Source organism: Grampus griseus (genome assembly GCF_964374135.1).
Source record: "Grampus griseus genome assembly, chromosome: 5".
Lineage (NCBI taxonomy): Eukaryota > Metazoa > Chordata > Mammalia > Artiodactyla > Delphinidae > Grampus > Grampus griseus.
The window spans coordinates 26,380,861-26,401,891 of record NC_138998.1 but is presented as its reverse complement, the minus strand read 5'-3'; the positions used below and the strand labels follow the sequence as shown (position 1 = coordinate 26,401,891).

The 21,031-nt window shown below is 46.3% G+C and overlaps 1 protein-coding gene across 2 annotated transcripts in view; it reads left to right on the top strand.

The window, feature by feature from the left end:
* Positions 1-21,031, top strand: part of CLSTN2 (calsyntenin 2) — a gene marked incomplete at both ends in the record, with an annotated part of 638,376 nt that overhangs the window by 602,530 nt on the left and 14,815 nt on the right. For both annotated transcript variants that reach the window (XM_082654156.1, XM_082654157.1), the window contains one exon: positions 16,163-16,329. In XM_082654156.1, the coding sequence (XP_082510282.1) occupies positions 16,163-16,329 (167 nt within the window). The remainder of the gene's footprint in view (positions 1-16,162; positions 16,330-21,031) is intronic.

Below are 21,031 nucleotides of genomic sequence, written 5' to 3'. Positions count from 1 at the left end.
ACGCCACAGAAACTCTGTATTCTCTTTGCTAATCTCTTGCTGTATACTCCTTCAACTGATCCTCTACAGAACAAGAAAAAAGAGTTTAGGCTTAGGAGTCATAAAAAATTGAGCTTGAGTCAAATTCCAGCCCTGCTGCTTACTAGCTGTGTGGATCCAGCAGAATCCCTAACTTCCTTGAACTCCTACTTTCTCACCTACTTTTTTCTTTTTAATCTAGAGTAATACCTACTCCTTATTATAAGGATTAGGTGATGGGTCCATGGAGTGTGCTTGGCATGTTTCAGTTGAATGAATGTGTACATTTGAAAACATCTGCTGGTCGCCTCGTCCACCTCCTTCTCTGCTCCTTGCACCTAAACCCAATATGGCAGATTGTCTGCAAGACCTTGGTACACTCTGGCCTCTGTGATGCCATCTTCCCCGTGGCTCCCTGCATGCACTGACCTTCTCCCTTTCCCCAGGATTAATGCTCACACTCAGACCCTGCCCTCCCAGGTCCATCTATAGGCGCTGGAAGATGGGGCTGATGGTATAGGAGAGAACCTGATCATCCAGGCTTCTGGGCATGGAGAAGATCTGATCTTCTCTGAGGGGAATGATAATCTACTGGTGAATTTTCAGCATAGGAGAAAAATCCTTTAAAATCTTTAAAATTGGGCTTTATTGGATGAGAAAGAGTTCGCTAGGAAGATAAAGACGGCAAGAGCATACAGCATGGCAGAGAAGCTTGACGTCAGCATGCCCAGGGTGCCCTACCACTGGAACGTGCATGGGCCAGAATGAGTTGAGAGGAGGCTGAGATAAGGAGTTGAGACCAGACCATAGTGCGCCATCTTGCCTCGTTAGGAGTCTGGATTCTCTTTTCGTCTTGGAAGGAGACATCAAAGGGTCTTTCAATAGGACATGGCACTGTGAAGTTGATGGCCTGTAACGCAGTCTTTATCTCGGCGTGTTTCTAAACCTCCCAAAGTCCACTTATCTACACGCTCTAAGCCCGCTGTGTGAATGAACCCCTTTGGGCCTGTAATCGTGGGGAGTTTTTCAAGTACTTTTGAGATTGGCAAGGGAACTGGTTCCCATTGGTGAAATTTCCAATTGGGGTTTAACAATGAGGATAGAAAATAACGTGCTAGCAGCTTCTTGCTCCCGGGAACTGGCTCCAGCACTGAGGCTGGCCAGTGTTCTGCAGCCCCAATGAGCCTACTGTGCCCTGTTCGTGAATTGGAAAGCCAAAGTAATTGGTGGAACTTTATTTTCATTGGTATTTTTTCCAGTAATTAAAAAAAAAAATGAGACTTCATTTACACTTAAGAAATGTTGCCAGTACGGCCTAGAGCAGGCAGCATATTTTAATTCTTGAGAAGGGCTTTTGAAGTCAGCATGGACCTCACCTTTCAAAAAAGTCCTCCTTCCTCTGCATGGCCACTGCATGCCACCTGACCATCACCTCTGTGCTCCGTGTCAGTGTTCTGGGGATGGAATCAGACCCTCGCTCCTGGCCGAGATCAGTCTGATCAGTCAGAAACGGCTGCCTTTGGACAAATACCAGGTCCCTGTCTCTCTCTGGGTCACGCCATTGGAGAAGATCTTTTGAAAGACTAATTAATTTGTCCTTTTCCTTAGAGTCCCTACTCAACCTTTTTTTTTTGCGGTACGCGGGCCTCTCACTGTTGTGGCCTCCCACGTTGCGGAGCACAGGCTCCAGATGCGCAGGCTCAGCAGCCATGGCTCACGGGCCCAGCCGCTCCGCGGCATGTGGGATCTTCCCGGACCGGGGCACAAACCCGTGTCCCCTGCATCGGCAGGCGGACTCTCAACCACTGCGCCACCAGGGAAGCCCCCTACTCATCCATTTTTAACAGCAAAACTTCAAGTTCTAGGTAAAAACTGTATAATCACATCTGCTTTGTGCCTGGACCTCTACACTGGGACCAACCAACCAGGGCCTGTAACTCAGCTGTCGTGGGGGTGAATCGGGAAGCCTGCTGATGTGCCAGACCACGGCCTTAGGGAGTCCCCGGGGTGTCAGAGAGGTGCCTCAGCAGGTGACACCCCAGGGCACCTCTCCCCCAACACGAGAACCAGAGCAGCTCTGGTTTATCCATTTTGTATGATATCAGGGCAAAAGTTCTGTTAATGAAATGGCTGAACATGTTTGAAGAAACATAGTTCTAGACATGCACCCCAGAAAGTACCACCCTGCCCTCTGCCTGAGTCTCATCTGCTCTTGGGGGAGCTCATCACACACTTCTCTGCTTGTGGCTCTGTCCCCAGAGACCACCTCATCCCTGCCTCTGCTGGGGCCTCTCGTCCAGTGCTCTCTGGACCTTGACCTCCCTAGAGTGTCTAGCTTTGCCTGTTCCTGACAGTGGCACCCCTCTGGCCTTGGATGAGAAGGGCTTTCTGCCCTAGCTCCTGGTCTGGCTGAGTCCTACCCCCTACTTAACAAATAAAGCAGCGGGAGATAAAGAAGGGGATGGTTCTAAACATTAGAACCTGTTAAGGGACAGACAGAGAGAACCGCCATTGTGGCTTTGGGGAGGAGTCAAGGCAAAGAATAGGAATGGCCAAAAAAGGAATAAAAAGGCAGAAATAACCCTGAGGGTTGCAGTAATCAATAGCGTCTGTTCCTCAGACAGAGAGGAATTAGAGCCCCATGTGGACCTGAGATCTGCTGTACATTTTCAGGTCATTTTTTTTTTCCAGACACTAAAAGTAGTGCAGAGACTTGGAATACATGCCGTCACTTAATAAGCTTGGTCTAATTTAATACAAATTCTCTTAATAAAGTCTGTGTTGAAATTATTCTGCATCCCTGGGGGGTCTCTGCTGCTGGGAGAAAGAGGCACGTGCTAGCACAGTCCGCCTTACATTCAAGTGGCATTTCCCGAGGGGCTCATGAAGCTCGGTCCCACAGTTTCCTCAAGGAGGCCAAGGTCCAGTTTGGGAAACTGCGTAAACCATCCCCACAGCACCACATTGAAGAGTCACAATGCACGTTTGCTTATTCAAAGCTCTCAAAAGCCTGCCAAGAAACCAATCAGTTTGACATTACTTAACCTATGTTTCTCAATCGTATTCCACTGTGGAACTCACTCTTTGTGGAATAGTGTTCTTGGAGCACTGTTTGGGAAACATCTCATTGGAGTTATTAATGCAGATCTCCACCCACTACTAGGGCATGAGTTTGCAGAAAGTAAGGACTATCTGCTTTCACAGATTCTCCTCCCCTTCTCTTTCCTCCTACTTCATGTCCTGGAGAAGGTCAATAATTAGTGTTTATTGAATTATACCCCATTTTTGAGTTTGTTTTGACAAAGGCGTATGGTTCATGGTCTGACACACAGGGATGACTAACAAGGTGTCCCTTTGCATTGTCTGTACTAAAAAATCAAGAAAAGGTGATTCTAGGACCTGGAGTTCATTTGACATGAGGGTATATTGGTTTAAAGACAACACAGATGGGCTTCCCTGGTGGCGCAATGGTTGAGAGTCCGTCTGCCGATGCAGGGGACACGGGTTTGTGCCCCGGCCTGGGAGGATCCCACATGCCACGGAGCGGCTGGGCCCGTGAGCCATGGCCGCTGAGCCTGCGCGTCCGGAGCCTGTGCTCCGCAACGGGAGAGGCCACAGCAGTGAGAGGCCCGCGTACCGCAAAAAAAAGACAACACAGATGAAATCAGCTTTAAAATTCAGGCATTCATGTGTGGAAACACAGTATAACTGAGTTACAATTTTAACGTTGAATCTTATTCTGAAAGTAATATTAATTAGAAAATTTGGCAAGGGTCTTAGAGTAAAAACAGTGTCATTTTAACTTCTCTGAGAGGCACACCAGAGTGGGGAGAAAAAAACAGGAGAAGGCCACTGAAAAAAGAGACAGAAAACTCACGTGACTCATTTCAGAGCCCCTTGGTTCTTGCTGTCACCAGAACTAGTGGCCAATTTTGAGTTCCTGCACTGTGCTCACCTCTGGCTTGTCTTCTGTTTAACAACCCTATGGTGTGGGTGTGATTATCATCCCCATTTTGCAGATGAGGAAACTAAGACTTAGAGAACATAAGGACCTTGGGAAAGGTTACCTAGAGCCTGGATTTGCACCCAGTTCTGTGCCACCCAGAGCCCTCACCCTTCATTATGCTGCTACATCACCTCTGCTTCTAGCGACATGTAAAGTCAGATGGTGTTTCACAGCCAAGTAAGGAAGACCAGAGGATTCTGGAATCTGGGGTCAAACCATTTACCCAAACTCCCTGCGCATTTTTTCCCACAGATCAGACAAAATCAAGCTGAGGCCAAAGATAACCACAGGCCCCTCGCGCATTATGGCTTAATGGGAGGGTTGAGTTTGGAATCAGACGAGAATTCCAGACCCTCACTACTGCTGCTTATCTGCTCTGAGCCTTTGAGGACCATGTCTTGCCTCTGTGGTCCTGGAGAGTGGAGGGGCCACCCTGGGTGATATATGAGGGCCCTTCTAACTCCATCAACTTAGGTCCCCAACCCCAGAGTAATGACTTTTGTGGTCATCCCATAAGTCGTATGTTTCACTCACTTAGAACATGCCATGGAAATGTTTGCTGGAAAGGCTGGAGGGAGGGAGACATAAAAACCAAAGGATAGAGAAAGCCTGCTGAGAATGCGTCATGGCCAGCCCTGATGGCACAGCGTCTCTGTCCACAAGTCCCTGCAACTACAGTTCAACCCCCGGGGTTGCACGGACAGTTTTAAAAGCCGCAGCTTATGGGGGTCTATTACACACTTCACTTAGTCTTTGCGCTCCGTGTGTGTCTCCATCACTGAAATGAGGAAATGAGAGAAAGCAAGATTTCAGATGGTCTCACCATTTGCATTGCTCAAAATTGATATCCAACCATCCATGAAATTGTGTTCATTGAGGAGTGTCCCCATCAATAAACCATGCACAGAGCAGCCTCCAACTCAAGCAAGAGGGAATGCGGCCCCCACTACTTTCCATGGGTTTCTCAGACTAAATAGCTGTGGGGATAACAGCAGGAAAAGAAAAAAAAAAAAGATCACAGCATCCGCATACGCTTTGCAAGGGGAAGAGACTTAGTACCTTCGCACGACACAGATCTTTTACTCAGAGGAAGGTGAACATGACTGATTCTAAAGCTACATGAACAGTCGATGGGCTCACCTCTCAGTGGAAAGAAAGCTGAGGCGGAATTCATTCCCAGTGCAAACTCCGACCCAGAATAACGCAGGTAACGTTAAATCACACTTGCCAAACACTATTATTTTTTCAGGACAACTGTGTTTCCCAGCCAACTTGGCACAAATCATTGAGAGTTGCTTCTGAAACCATTCAGTGTCTACAGAACCCGGTGTCATTGGACATTCTCCCCCAGCCCCGTGTCAGTTCCAACCTGTCCCCATCGTTCTGAAGCACCCCAATTATGACATCCTCCAAGAAATGCTGCTCGAACTCTCCCGGCCATATGTACTGTATGGCGTGGAGGTCAAAGGCTTGGGGGCAAGCAAGACCTGAGTTTGAATTAGAATTTCGCTAACTTCTGCCCGTAGGGCATTAGGCCATTTACACTACCTAGCTTTGAAAACATCATCTGTAAAAGGAGTTGTATGTTTAGCAGGGAAGAATCTGGATTCACAAAAAGAAAAGTAGTTTTTCCACATCCGTCTTAGTTTCATTTCAAGCCCCTCTTCTATCTGACTGGAGGAGATTTAACCTTGGCAAATTTGGAATTCTCCCATTTCCTTAGGGTGCTCGCTGATTTCAGGGGGCTGGATTGTAGAAGGCGCTAGGGTGTCAAGGGGCCTCCGGTCATCTTTCCATGCAGGTATCCACTGAAATAGTGCCCATCTCTTTGGTCCTCAGTCACTAATGGTCCTTTAGGGCCATCAGTGCTCTCTGTATTCCCTTGCCTTACTTAGGGGCACAGAAATACCTCTGCTGCTTCTCATGTTCTCTGTGAAACCATCCATGGTCCATCTGTCCAGATATGCCAGGCTGGCATTCCCTCCCAATATCACACACCCCTTCCAGGGCTCAGCCCAGGTGGTGGGCCTCAGGTGCCCTCACTCTGCATCTCTTTCATCTTATCCCCCCACCCCTTCCCTGCCACCCGCCAGTCTGGGGTATCATTTCCTAGACTGGGGAAAGGCAGATTTTCTTCCTCTATTTTCCCCCAGATGTTGAAGATACCCACATCTCCCCCACCCTCCTAAAGGTTTAGGATTCTGCAAATGAAAATGAGGAAGAGATTCGGCTTCAAGCCCCATCTTCTCTTCCCCCGTCACAGCCCTCCCTGCGGCAATGATCACAAGGCAGAGGTGCGTTTAAGTGGAGGGTAAGATGGGAGAAATCAGAAGAAGAGAGGCATATTCTTATTCACTTGATAAATATTTCTTCATAATGGCCCAGGAGGCCAGGTTTGATTTTGGAATTCTTTTATTAAAAATTGTGGCTTCAGAAAAAAATAAAGAAGAGAGGCTATGATCTCAAAAGTACTATCCTGCCACTTAAGCATTAAATAAAATAGTATATAAAAGAAACTTGCCATGTTTTAGGGACCTAATACTAAATCATGGATGTTATTTTTCCCCCCTCTGATCTGTTGGACACATTGTCTAAATCACGTTTGGAAATTAATCATGCACTGCCTTAGAACACCTGCTGTACTGGAAATTTACCCATATTTTTATTTTACTTTTCCAGTGTCTATTCTCCCAACTAAATGTGAGCTCCTAGGGAACACAGTCCCATCTTATAATCAACTGAATCAAACAGAAGGCTAGGCAAACAGAAAACACTTTAAAAATGTGTGCAGATCTAACCTGAGGAATCCAAAATTGTGTTTGCAAATATTTAGAGAAGGTTCTTTGTACTAGAAATCAGGTTATTTTCTTTTCTTAAAATAATTCACGAGCATGTGTATGTCTAAATGTTAGCAGGGGAGCCATGTGGTGTGTGCAGACACCCTAGATATTAAATAGAAAGCGATTTTTCAATGTATCCATTATTTTTTTTAAATCCTACATCACAACCACCTCTGAGTGCAAATATATTTCCAATTTTTGCTGGCCTCCTATTGCAAAATGCTAATAGAACTGCGTTCCTGGAGCTGCATCACTAATAGAGTGCATCACAGATCTGGGATTCTTGAGTCAAAAATAGGAAATATGGATGTTTCACTGAACGAAAATACTGTGTAGGAAGATGTCTTGGCAACCAGGAGAGTCACAGAGTGTGGTCTTTAAGGATGGAGCTTCTGAGTGAGAAGTTGAGGGGGCCTGGATGGCAGACCACAGCGGCTCTCTCCAAGCCACATTCTAGACTGGGCTGCCCAGTACCACTAGTTTGCCCAGTTAGTCCTGAGCACAGATGGATGTACTCACTCTCTAGAGCCCACATTTCACCAATTCCTGCTCATGTGACCTTGGCTACTTTCTCCTCTAACCCCAAGTTTCCTCTGTAACTATAGAATAAGTACCTACCGGAGGAATCCAGCTCCCTAACTTCAGACTATACTATAAAGCTACAGTAATCAAGACAGTATGGTACTGGCACAAAAACAGAAATATAGATCAATGGAACAGGATAGAGAGCCCAGAGATAAACCCATAAAAATATGGTCACCTGATATTTGACAAAGGAGGCAAGGATATACAATGGAGAAAAGACAGCCTCTTCATAAGTAGTGCTGGGAAAACTGGAGAGCTACATGTAAAGAATGAAATTGGAACACTTCCTAACACCGTACACAAACTCCAAATGGATTAAAGACCTAAATGTAAAGCCAGATATTATAAAACGCTTAGAGGAAAACATAGGCAGAACACTCTATGACATCATCACAGCAAGATCCTTTTTGAGCCACCTCCTAGAGAAATGGAAATAAAAACAAAAATAAACAAATGGGACCTAATGAAACTTCAAAGCTTTTTGCACAGCAAAGGAAACCATAAACAAGACGAAATGACAACCCTCAGAATGTGAGAAAATATTTGCAAATGAAGCAACTGACAAAGGATTAATCTCCAAAATATACAAGCAGCTAATGCAGCTCAGTATGAAAAAAAACAACCCAATCTAAAAATGGGCAGAGGACCTACATAGACATTTCTCTGAAAAAGATATACAGATTGCCAACAAACACATGAAAGGATGCTCAACATCATTAATCATTAGAGAAATGCAAATAAAAACTACAATGAGGTATCACCTCACACCAGTCAGAATGGCCATCATGAAAAAGTCTACAAACAATAAATGCTGAAGAGGCTGTGGAGAAAAGGGAACCCTCTTGCACTGTTGGTGAGAATGTAAATTGATACAGCCACTATAGAGAACAGTATGGAGATTCCTTAAAAAATTAAAAATAGGGGGCTTCCCTGGTGGCGCAGTGGTTGCGGGTCTGCCTGCCGATGCAGGGGACACGGGTTCGTGCCCCGGTCCGGGAAGATCCCACATGCAGTGGAGCGGCTGGGCCCATGAGCCATGGCCACTGAGCCTGCATGTCCAGAGCCTGTGCTCCGCAACGGGAGAGGCCACAACAGTGAGAGGCCTGCATACCGCAAAAAAAAAAAAAAAAAAAAAAACACTAAAAATAGAATTACTATATGACCCAGCAATCCCACTACTGGGCATATACCCTGTGAAAACCATAATTCAAAAAGAGTCATGTACCACAGTATTCATTGCAGCTCTGCTTACAATAGCCAGGAAATGGAAGCAACCTAAGTGTCCACTGACAAATGAATGGATAAAGAAGATGTGGCACAAATATACAATGGATTATTACTCAGCCATAAAAAGAAACGAAAATACCTAGAAACAAATGACAATGAAAACATGACAACCCAAAACCTATGGGATGCAGCAAAAGCAGTTCTAACAGAGAAGTTTATAGCAATAAAATCCTACCTTAAGAAACAAGAAACATCTCAAATAAACAACCTAACCTTACACCTAAAGCAATTAGAGACAGAAGAACAAAAAATCCCCAAAGGTAGCAGAAGGAAAGAAATCATAAAGATCAGATCAAAAATAAACAAAAAGAAATGAAGGAAATGATAGCAAAGATCAATAAAACTAAAAGCTGTTTCATTGAGAGGATAAACAAAATTGATAAAACATTAGCCAGACTCATCAAGAAAAAAAGGGAGAAGACTCAAATCAATAGAATTAGAAATGAAAAAGGAGAAGCAACAACTGACACTGCAGAAATACAAAGGATCATGAGGGATTACTACAAGCAACTATATGCCAATAAAATGGACAACCTGGAAGAAATGGGCAAATTCTTAGAAATGCACAACCTTCCAAGACTGAACCAGGAAGAAATAGAAAAAATAAACAGAACAATCACAAGCACTGAAATTGAAACTGTGATTAAAAATCTTCCAACAAACAAAAGCCCAGGACCAGATGGCTTCACAGGCGAATTCTATCAAACATTTAGAGAAGAGCTAACACCTATCCTTCTCAAACTCTTCCAAAATACAGTGGGGGGAAGAACGCTCCCAAACTCATTCTACAAGGCCACCATCACTCTGATACCAAAACCAAAGATGTCACAAAGAAAGAAAACTACAGGCCAATATCACTGATGAACACAGATGCAACAATCCTCAACAAAATACTAGCAAACAGAATCCAACAGCACATTAAAAGGATCATGAACCATGATCAAGTGGGGTTTATCCCAGGAATGAAAGGATTCTTCAATATATGCAAATCAATCAATCAATGTGATAAACCATATTAACAAGTTGAAGGAGGAAAGCCATATGATCATCTCAATAGATGCAGAGAAACCTTTTGACAAAATTAAACACCCTTTTATGAGAAAAACCCTGCAGAAAGTAGGCATAGAGGGAACTTACCTCAACATACTAAAGGCCATATATGACAAGCCCACAGCCAACATCATCCTCAATGGTGAAAAGCTGAAACCTTTTCCACTAAGATCAGGAACAAGACAAGGTTGCCCATTCTCACCGCTATTATTCAACATAGTTTTGGAAGTTTTACCCACAACAATCAGAGAAGAAAAAGAAATAAAAGGAATCCAAATTGTAAAAGAAGAAGTAAAGCTGTCACTGTTTGCAGATGACATGATACTATACATGGAGAATCCTAAAGATGCTACCAGAAAACTACTAGAGCTAATCAATGAATTTGGTAAAGTAGCAGGATACAAAATTAATGCGCAGAAATCTCTTGCATTCCTATACACTAATGATGAAAAATCTGAAAGAGAAATTAAGAAAACACTCCCATTTACCATTGCAACGAAAAGAATATAATATCTAGGAATAAACCTACCTAAGGAGACAGAATACCTGTATGCAGAAAATTATAAGACACTGATGAAAGTGATTAAAGATGATACAAACAGATGGAGAGATATAACATGTTCTTGGATTGGAAGAGTCAACATTGTGAAAATGACTATACTACCCAAAGCAATCTACAGATTCAATGCAATCCCTATCAAACTACCAATGCCATTTTTCACAGAACTAGAACAAAAAAGTTCACAATTTGTATGGAAACACAAAAGACCCTGAATAGCCAAAGCAACCTTGAGAACGAACAGAGCTGGAGGAATCAGGCTCCCAGACTTCAGACTATACTACAAAGCTACAGTAATCAAGAGAGTATGGTACTGGCACAAAAACAGAAATATAGATCAATGGAACAGGATAGAAAGCCCAGAGACAAACCCACGTACATATGGTCACCTTATCTATGATAAAGGAGGCAAGAATATACAGTGGAGAAAAGACAGCCTCTTCAGTAAGTGGTGCTGGGAAAACTGGACAGGTACATGTAAAAGTATGAGATTAAAACACTCCCTAACACCATACACAAAAATAAGCTCAAAATGGATTAAAGACCTAAATGTAAGGCCAGAAACTATCAAACTCTTAGAGGAAAACATAGGCAGAACACTCTATGACATAAATCACAGCAAGATCCTTTTTGACCCACCTCCTAGAGAAATGGAAATAAAAACAAAAATAAACAAATGGGACCTAATGAAACTTAAAAGATTTTGCACAGCAAAGGACACCATAAACAAGACCAAAAGACAACGCTCAAAATGGGAGAAAATATTTGCAAGTGAAGCAACTGACAAAGGATTAATCTCCAAAACTTACAAGCAGCTCATGCAGGTCAATAACAAAAAAACAAACAACACAATCCAAAAATGGGCAGAAGATCTAAATAGACATTTCTCCATAGAAGATATACAGATTGCCAACAAACACATGAAAGAATGCTCAACATCACTAATTATTCAAGAAATGCAAATCAAAACTACAATGAGATATCATCTCACACCAGTCAGAATGGCCATCACCAAAAAGTCTACAAACAATAAATGCTGGAGAGGGTGTGGAGAAAAGGGAACACTCTTGCATTGTTGGTGGGAATGTAAATTGATACAGCCACTATGGAGAACGGTATGGAGGTTCCTTAAAAAACTACAAATAGAACTACCATATGACCCAGCAATCCCACTACTGGGCATATACCCTGAGAAAACCATAATTCAAAGAGAGTCGTGTACCAATATGTTCATTGCAGCTGTATTTACAATAGCCAGGAAATGGAAGCAACCTAAGTGTCCATCAACAGATGAATGGATGAAGAAGATGTGGCACATATATTCAATGGAATATTACTCAGCCATAAAAGGAAACGAAACTGAATTATTTGTAGTGAGATGGATGGACCTAGAGTCTGTCATACAGAGTGAAGTAAGTCAGAAAGAGAAAAACAAATACCGTATGCTAAGACATATATATGGAATCTAAAAAACAAACCAAAAAATGGTCATGAAGAATCTAGGGACAGGACAGGAATAAAGATACAAACCTAGTAGAGAATGGGCTTGAGGATATGGGGAGGCGGAAGGGTAAGCTGTGACAAAGCGAGAGAGAGGCATGGACATATATACACTACCAAATGTAAAAGAGATAGCTAGTGGGAAGCAGCTGCATAGCACAGGGAGATCAGCTCGGTGCTTTGTGACCACCTAGAGGGGTGGGATAGGGAGGGTGGGAGGGAGGTGCAAAAGGGAGAGGATATGGGGATATATATATACGTATAGCTGATTCACTTTGTTATACGGCAGAAACTAACACAACATTGTAAAGCAATTATACTTCAGTAAAGATGTAAAAAATAAATAAAAAAGAATAAGTACCTACCTCCCAAGAGTTTGATGAAGATTCAACAGCATTGGGCACATAGTTCATGCCAGTCATTGAGAGTTGTTGTTGGATCTGCTGCTCCAAGTGGGGGACAAGGCGGGGAAGGGATGACCACCTGGATGCCTTGGAGTGGGCAGCTCTACCATTCAGACCCAGGCTCACACCCTTCCTCCTGCAGATCAACAGAAGTGTCCTTTTACTAGGGCAGGGACATGCTAATGGCTGTGAGGAGTGCCGTATCTATGAGGGCTTCGAGGGCCTAAATCCAAAGACCCCACATTGGCTCCCCCATACCCAAAGCCATGGTCACCTCAGGTCATCCCTCAAAGCCAAACGTGTGGACTGATCACTTCAACAGAGGTTTCTCCTTTCATTTCCAATGTGAAGATGCTCTGGGTGTCAAGTAACAACGGTCTGAGTTAAAGCAGCTTAAGCTGTAAAGATGGACGATTGGCTGCCACAGCTGAGCACACTCCGTGGTAAAGCAGTGAGGAGGTCTGCTCAGGGTTCGCTCAGCCTTCTCTGCTCTCCTGGCTCCGCCCCCTCCAGGAATTGCCTTGGTTGTCCCTGGTCTGCTTGCAGGATGGCTGCAGCCGCTCTCAGCCTTCTATCTTCACATAATGATCTCCAGGGAAAGAGAGCAAGAGCAGGTTCCAGAAACTTTCTAGAGAGAAGATGGAAGCTCTTTTCCCAGAGGCTGCCAGTCAATTTCCCCGCTCAGCTCACTGGCTTAAATTCGGTCTTATGATTAACCCTAGACCAACTCCTATGGCTTTTTGGATGCCAGATGCTGATTGGCTTCATCTTGGTATGAGGGGTCCCAAGTATAGGCCTCATTCTGTCCCTGGAGCAATGGAGATGGAATAACCTTTGACTAAACAGAGTCCATCCCTGGAACTCAAGTCAACCCCCCAAACCTCAGGGCTGCCATTGCAAGAGGACAGGAGTGAGATGGATGCTGGAGAGGCACCACAGGTCTACAACTCTGCTGGACCATCTTCTTCAATTCCGCAAACAATTATGAAGCGTCTCCTGTGTGCCAGGCAGGGTGCAAGATGTTTGATGACACAGGGACAGGGGCTCATGTTATTGAGAGGGATAAATGAGCCAACTTGTGCAAAGTGCCTGGGGCAGCCCTCAGCCCCAATACCTGTTCAGTATTGTCTTCATTACAATGAATCCTGCACGAGTATTCCCTGCCATCCAGGAGACAGACTTAAAACAATAAATTCCAGCAGCATATGGAGAGGGGCAAGAGTAAGCCTGTGGGTGGCATAAAGGAGAGAGCTGACTCAAGGAGTATGTAGAAGCCTGGCCTCAGGAAGTGTAGAGCCCACTGGTTCTTAACCTTGACTTCATGTTTGATTCACCTGAAAGAGATAGAGGAATGGATAGAGAAGATGTGGTATATATACAGAGTGGAATATTACTCAGCCATCAAAAAGAATGAAACAATGCCATTTGCAGGAACATGAGTGGACCTAGAGATGATCATACTAAGTGAAGTAAGTCAGACAAAGACAAATATCATATTATAAAATCACTTATGTATGGAATCTAAAAAAAAAATAGATACAAATGAACTTATTTACAAAACAGAAAGAGATTCACAGACATAGAAAACAAACTTATGGTTACCAAAGGGGAAAGAACAGGGCTAAGGGATAAATAGAAGGTTGGGATTCACACATGCACACTACTATATAGAAAATAGATAACCGACAAGGACCTACTATATAGCACAGGGAACTACACTATAGTCAATATTTTGTAATAACTTATAGGGGAAAAGAACCTGTGCCATATAACTGAAACTAACACAATGTTGTAAATCAACTATACTTCAATTTTAAAAAAAACTCCCCACACCAGTTAGGTCACAATCTCTGGGGGTGGGACCCCTCACCAGGGTCAGTTTATCTTTTTAAATATCCCCAGGTGGGGGCTTCCCTGGTGGCACAATGGTTGAGAGTCCGCCTGCCGATGCAGGGGACACGGGTTCGTGTCCCGGTCCGGGAAGATCCCACATGCCGCGGAGCAGCTGGGCCCGTGAGCCATGGCCGCTGGGCCTGAGCGTCTGGAGCCTGTGCTCCACAATGGGGGAGGCCACAACAGTGAGAGGCCCGTGTACCGCAAAAAATAAAAATAATAAATAAATAAATATCCCCAGGTGATTACAATGTGTAGCCGAAGTCAAGAACCACCCCTTACAGGCTATTGAAGACATAAAGCACAAATACATTAACGAACAATGCTGAGCTGTGAGGGTGCATTAAAATGAACTATTGTGTTCCAGGCTCAGAGCAGGGAGAGGGCAAGGTAGGCAGGGGGCCTAAGGGGCCTTGAAGAACCAGTGGGATCTGCCTGATCCTCTCAGTGTGAGAGGAACGGGTGTGAGCAAATGTATGTGTGCAAACCTAGAGGGTGTATCAGTCTGGACCCAGCCAGGAGAGAGAAACCACACAGTAATTTCAACAAGGAAATATAAAAAATTATTAACTATAACAGCGTATTAGAATAAGGAAGGATTAGCTGCTAAGTAGAGAGAACTCTGAAGGCTATAGGAATGCAGATATCAGGACACCCACCCTCCCTGGGGCTGAAAAACAGCACCCTGTGGAGAGCCCTCTGCCACCCAGGCAGAGCTCCAGACTTGGCTGACACAGCGTGGCTCACTGAAGGGCAGAGAAATCGCTGTGGTGGTACTCCGGCAGAACCTTCCAGGAACCTGCCCTCCAGATGCTGGGGAAAGCTGTCCACAGGGAGGTTTCTCATGGAGCACACGGATGGGGGCCACGGCTGAGACAGCGCAGGAGAATCAGGAGGCAAAACCCAGCAACGTCCCCTACAAGCAAGTGGAGGCTCAGAGAGGCAGCAGAACCTCCTCAGGGAATTAGCAAAGCTGGATTTCCACCCAGATCCATCTTTCCTGTACGTTCAGCCACCTCTCTGAACAAACAGAAATGCAAGATCCAGACTAAGATCGTTGACATAAGCTGCCCAGGGATGGAAGGGGTCTGTGCTCCGTGAAGTCAGTGGGGAGGGCTTCGTGGAGGAGGTGAGGCTTCCAATGGACCTTAGGGGGGCTTTTATTTTAAGGAAACGAGGGAGAAAAATGACAAGAGGTGGCTTCCAGGCTGCCTTTGCCACACAAGCCGCGTTGATCAATTTCACATGCAGAAGAGCTGACCTGGGCTCAGACGGGACTCAGCACAACCAGTAGAGGGAACAGTAAAAAAAAACTCTTGGGTGACGAGAAGAAGGTCCGAGGTAGAACAGAATCAAGGAAGCCCTTATATGCCAGAGAACCTCGATCGGAGCTGATGTGAAATCAACTCACTGTGAGACAGCCAGAACCCAGGGACCTGGGGCTCCTAGGACCCCTCAATCTCATGCCAGCCTCTCTGTGGAATGAATACAGGAGAGCAAATGCCAGCTCTGCAGTCACATACACCACTAGAGTACCAGCTCCAGCATTTAGCTGTGTGTCCTGGGGCAAGTCCCTCAACCTTTCTGAGTCCCAGGGTTCTTCATCCGTCAGTTGGAAACAATGATCCCTTCTTTGCAGGCTCGCTCAGGTGAAGTCTCCAGCACACAGCCTGGCGCACGGCGCGTCTTTCATCACTGGTAGATTCTCTCTCTCCTACTTTTACTCTGTAGGCCCTTCCTGTCTTTTAAGACCTCCTGCGCCTCTGAAAGTAAATGTTTTAAATTCAGGAATTCCAGATTCCTAAACAGGTGCACCTGGAGGAGTGCCAAGGTCTTGGCGGCCAATGACATCCTCTCGAGACTCGGGCTTCACAACTCTGCGCTCACCACTTGGAAGGAAAAGCTTGGGTTCAGGGGATGCAGCCACTGTGTTCTTGGCTCCCCAGCCAGATGGCGCCTTGAAGTGACGTTTCCTACCCAATGTCCGCAGGGCAAATAACGACGCTTCTTTATCTTTTAGGAGGAGAAGTCACCAAGCCGCGCTTTGCTCAATTCTTCCACGGCAGCCTGGCCAGTCTCACCATCCGCCCTGGCAAAATGGACAGTCAGAAGGTGGTTTCCTGCCTGCAGGCCTGCAAGGAAGGGCTGGATATCAATTCCCTGGAAAGCCTGGGCCAAGGAATAAAGGTAAGGAAGGAGCCAGCATCGCTCCCGGTGAGATGGTGCTTTGTGAGGCAGAGGCTGCCAAACACCAGTGCAATCCTGGACGCGGAGTCATTTCCTGTCACGTCACACCGAGCTGGTACCATGGCAAAGGTGCTGCCACAGCAGGGAGATCAGTGACCGTGACCGTGACCGCACAACAGACTCTGTGCCGTCTCCTGAAATTCCTAGATGAAGCCCTCGAGTGCAATCAGTTCAGTGCATAAAAGCAGGCACACGTTCAATGTCTACCCGGAGGGAGTTGCTATATTTCATTGTTTCCTGGGTTGGGGGGTTGCTTTGTTGTTTATTTGCCCAAAGGAACTGAGGGAGCAGTTACGCAAGCACAACTCTCAGAAATACAGAAAAGTAGGATTAAAAGTTTGGACCATGGAAGCTACTAATTACAAAGGAAGGTCACCCCGGGGTGGGTGGAATTAGAAAGCAGATGCAGAGGTCACTGGGTCTTATGTTGTTAAGTTGAGGCCCGGATTGGGCTCCAGGCAATGTCTGGCTGCCAAAGGGTATATGAACAGATTCACAATTTCGTCATCCACACAACATAAAACTGTTCAAACGATCCAAGGGAATCCAAGCTGCATTTTGAGAAAAGCTCCTCCTGAGGGGCGCAGGATGTGGTTGACTGTCCTCGTCAAGCACCTCCCCGCCCACGATGGGCGGGGATAGATCTGGCCTCACCTGGACCGAGGAGCGCCTGCCCGCATCAGGCCTCGGGGTCCTGAGCAAAGAGCAGGGTAGACATTATCACAGCCCCTGCTCCATCACAGCGGACCCCAGTGACAGCAGGCAGCCCCTTGGCCTCCTCTCTGGGAGTGAGGGCGGCCCACCCTCTGTCTCCAGGGACACAGGACAGCCCCATGAGGCCCCAGCGGCTGTGAAGGTTTCTCAAGGAAGGAGTGACCAGAACAGAGGTTTCCCACCGCCTCCCATCCGTCCCCACTCAGCACTGCCCATGGAGCTGCCTGGCCTCCCCACCCCAGGCCTGCGTCTCCTGGACAGGGGTCACCACTCCAACAGAGGGCCCCCTCATTTACACTCTCAGTGGCCAACTGCTTGTGGGGCTCTGACTTGGGCTGGCCTTGGAGGGACCAGTGATCTGGGCAAATCACGCCTCGACTTCACGTTGCAGTCACTTCAGCAAACATTCCGCGGACACCGTATAATTTGGCTCTGGGCTGCGGAGAGGGACACGAAAATGAATGTTCCAAGATTATTGTCTTTGGGGCACTCAGTGGCCCAAGCAGACACCTGTAATCCGGTGCTCCAATGATTATGAGCACCGACATTTACTGAGGGTCTCCTGGGTACCAGGCACTGTTCTAAAACCTTTAGGGGTTTAACTCACTTAAGCCCCAGAACCACCTATGATAAATGTGCCATGAATCTTCCCATTTTGCACATGAGGAATGGAGGCCTGGAAGAGAAAGGAAAGTTGCCCGGGATCCCAGAGTGAGTCAGGAGCAGAGCCAGAATGTGATCCCAGGCAGTTCTGCTCCAGAGCTCCAGAACCGGGAGCAACAGCGGGGAGGGAAGGCTCCTCGGAGGAGGTGAAGCCTGAGCGTATTGTTTAGGACAGGTAAGAACCAACCAGGAGAGAGGCAGGCAGTGGGCGGCAAGGGAGAGGGCAGGGCGGTCACTCTAGGCAGAAAGCCAGTGTTACAAGTGCCCAAATTGCAGGAGGCAAGCTAGGAAGCGGGACCAGAGAGGTAGGCAGAGGCCGGGTCACGGGGCCTTGTTAATGTCTGGTGTTTACTTTTTTTTTCTGTTGGCAACAAGCAACCATTGAAGGGCTCCAGGCAAGGCAGCATGATCTGGACAGGCGTGGGGTTCAGAATGCTCACCCTGGAGCCCTGGTCAGAGGGGGAAGATGGGAGGAGTACACAAGCAGGGTAAAGCATGAATGACCTTCCAGAACATTGTTTAAAATGCATGAAACGCATACACACAGGTGCTCTCGATAGCTAATCACCTGTCTGAAGGAAACTCACAAGACCGCCTGTACTGCAAAGGCCAGCGTTCCACCTGTCAATTTCATGGCAGCTGGCCCAGGCAAGCCCCTCGTGGCACATTTCATACAGATCTCCTCACAGGCAGAGCCTGGGGTCTGATCCTTGGTCTACTGTTTGTATTGTTCCCTCAGGGTTTTGTCAAGCCAGTGAAATCTGTCCTCCGACAGATCCAGAATCCGTCCCCTCTCTGATTCTGGATTTGCTCCTGCCCCTGCGTGGATCTTCTCTGCTCTAGACCATCCCATGGGGCCACAGTGGCAGGATTCCAAGCACCACAGAACACATAAACCAAAGATCCTGGACTTACAAGCCACACATTCTTAGAACTATAAATTAAGAACCATAGCAATCCCTACATAGCGGTCCTAGCCTGTGAAAGAGGAAGTGCTAAATGAAATGGCACCCAGAGCTGTGGGGAGTGGAGGGGGCTCATCTGACTTTTTAGAATACCACCTGCTCAGAACCAGTCACTGCAAACGATCCTTTCCCATCCTTAGGGCGCGGCGGGCAAGAACTAGTTCACTGTATGAGCAGTTAATGATAACACACACGACGTTACAGTGCACCCACCGGGGGCTATTTTAAGCTCATTATCCCTACTCCTCACAACAAATTAAATATGATGACCCCATTTCAGAAATAAGGAGGTTGGGGCTCAGGGACTTGGCCAAAATACGTCTAGGCTCTTTCCGCCACAAGACTCAGATGAGAAGGCATTCTTGAAAATTCTTAAAACTGCTTCCAACCTGCCTTTCCTCCTTCGTCCCTCATTTCTTTTTTGAATAATGACTAATACTTTCTCTACTGGCTCCTGGCCTCCTCCCTCCCCTCTGGCTAGTCCAAAAAGTGACGGCCTGCCGTGATTAAGAAAACATCCCGTCTACTCACAGGGTCCCACGTGGGTTCCTCGTCTCACTTGTCTTCCCCTGGATCCTGCATATTTCCAGCTATTTCTCCAGCATGTCTGGAGTCATCACATGATCCAGGTGGTTGTTGTTATGTATCCATACGAGACACTGTGGAATCGCCACATCCCTGAAGAGTACACGCTTTTGATTTTCATAGCGTCATCCCTGCCAGATTGTCATCTCTAGTGTGGAAGCGTGGGAAAAAGCAAGAACTTTGGGACAAAAACCTCCTAGGTTCAAAGCACAGTATGGATATTCATGACCTGGGTGACCTTGGGCAAGGTACTTTAATCCTTTAAGCCCCGATTTCCTTGTGTGTAAAATGGACTTAGTATTATTTTGTAGTGATGTAAGAATTGAATAACATATATATTTTTTATATATCCTTACATATATTTATATATCAGATATAGCAAAGAGACACATACAGATGAGATATATAGATATAGATATATAGATATAGATATACATCTAGATATAGATACAGATCTCCCCTAGAAAACCTGATAACTAGGCTCTCAACAAATCACAGTTCCCTTCTCCTGCTGGGCTGACCTTGCACTTGGCATTGCTGATGCCCCAGCTTCTTTTGAAAAGTAATCCTGGGTGACAGTTGCAACAGAAGAGCCTCTATTGCAGGGAATCTTCATCTGTCCCAGCCCAGGGGAGCTGGCAGGGAAGGCGAGGTGCCTGGAGGGCCACAGCCAGCCTGTCCTCAAAGAACAGGCCAGGGCTTTCAGCAAGGACTTCACCGATGCCCCAGCCTGACCCTCCAGGACCGCTGACCATTCTGCTAAGACCATCTGTCTAACCGCTTCTTGGTTCAAAGAAAGGAACCACTGTGGCTACAGCCCAGCTTTCCAGGGAGAGTGAGTGCTGTCACCTTTTGCTAGGTCCCCAGGAAGCCATCTCCTGCCCCTGTGGAAATGCCAGTACCATCCTGTGTCTCGCAAAACCAGAGACCGACCCTCAGTCATGCCACGAAAGACAACACAAACATACAAGCAAGACCTATTCTAGTGGAGGGTTTTATTGATCCCGCAAGAACCGTGTTGACGGCTAGCCAGTGTCCACCTCAAGCCCTGTGGCAGTCCTTGGGGTGCTCTGGCAGCCAGACTTGGGTATTCACTAGAGATCCAACACCTTCCCTAACCTGTCCTCTCCCTAGGAGGCTTCAGTGGGAGTGCCCTCTGCTGATGCCACGGGCTGCTGCCCAGTCCATCCTCCTGGATGAATTGCTTGATTTTCCTGTTCAGCCCTCATGCACGGCTCAGAGATTGGCCTTTTCTGCAGGGGGCATCATCTTGTCTCATGCTTGTCGTGTACTGGACCCTCTAGATGCTGAAAAAAGTCAGTGGACCTTGCCCTCGAGGTGCTCACAGTCTGCTGGTGGGGGGCACACAGACAGACAGATAGCAAAAGCACCAAAAGACTGCTACAGCAGGGGTTGGCAGGGACGGGGAGAGTGCAAAACACATGGAAAGTTCAGTGGTATATTTAGAAGAATGACTTTCAATCTGCTCAAATGAGAAATGGATGATCTGTAAAACACTCAGAACTATTGATGATTCACCAGCATGTGGCATCTCCACGGCTGAGCACGCTAAGCTAGTGAGTCAGCCCCAGCAAGAGAGAGACCAACAAGAGGCCGACTGTAGCGTCACCTGTGCATATGCCCAGGGGCTCCTGAATCCAGCATAGGGAACAGTGCCTGTGACCAGACGTCGCAGCTCAGAGAGACCCTGCTCA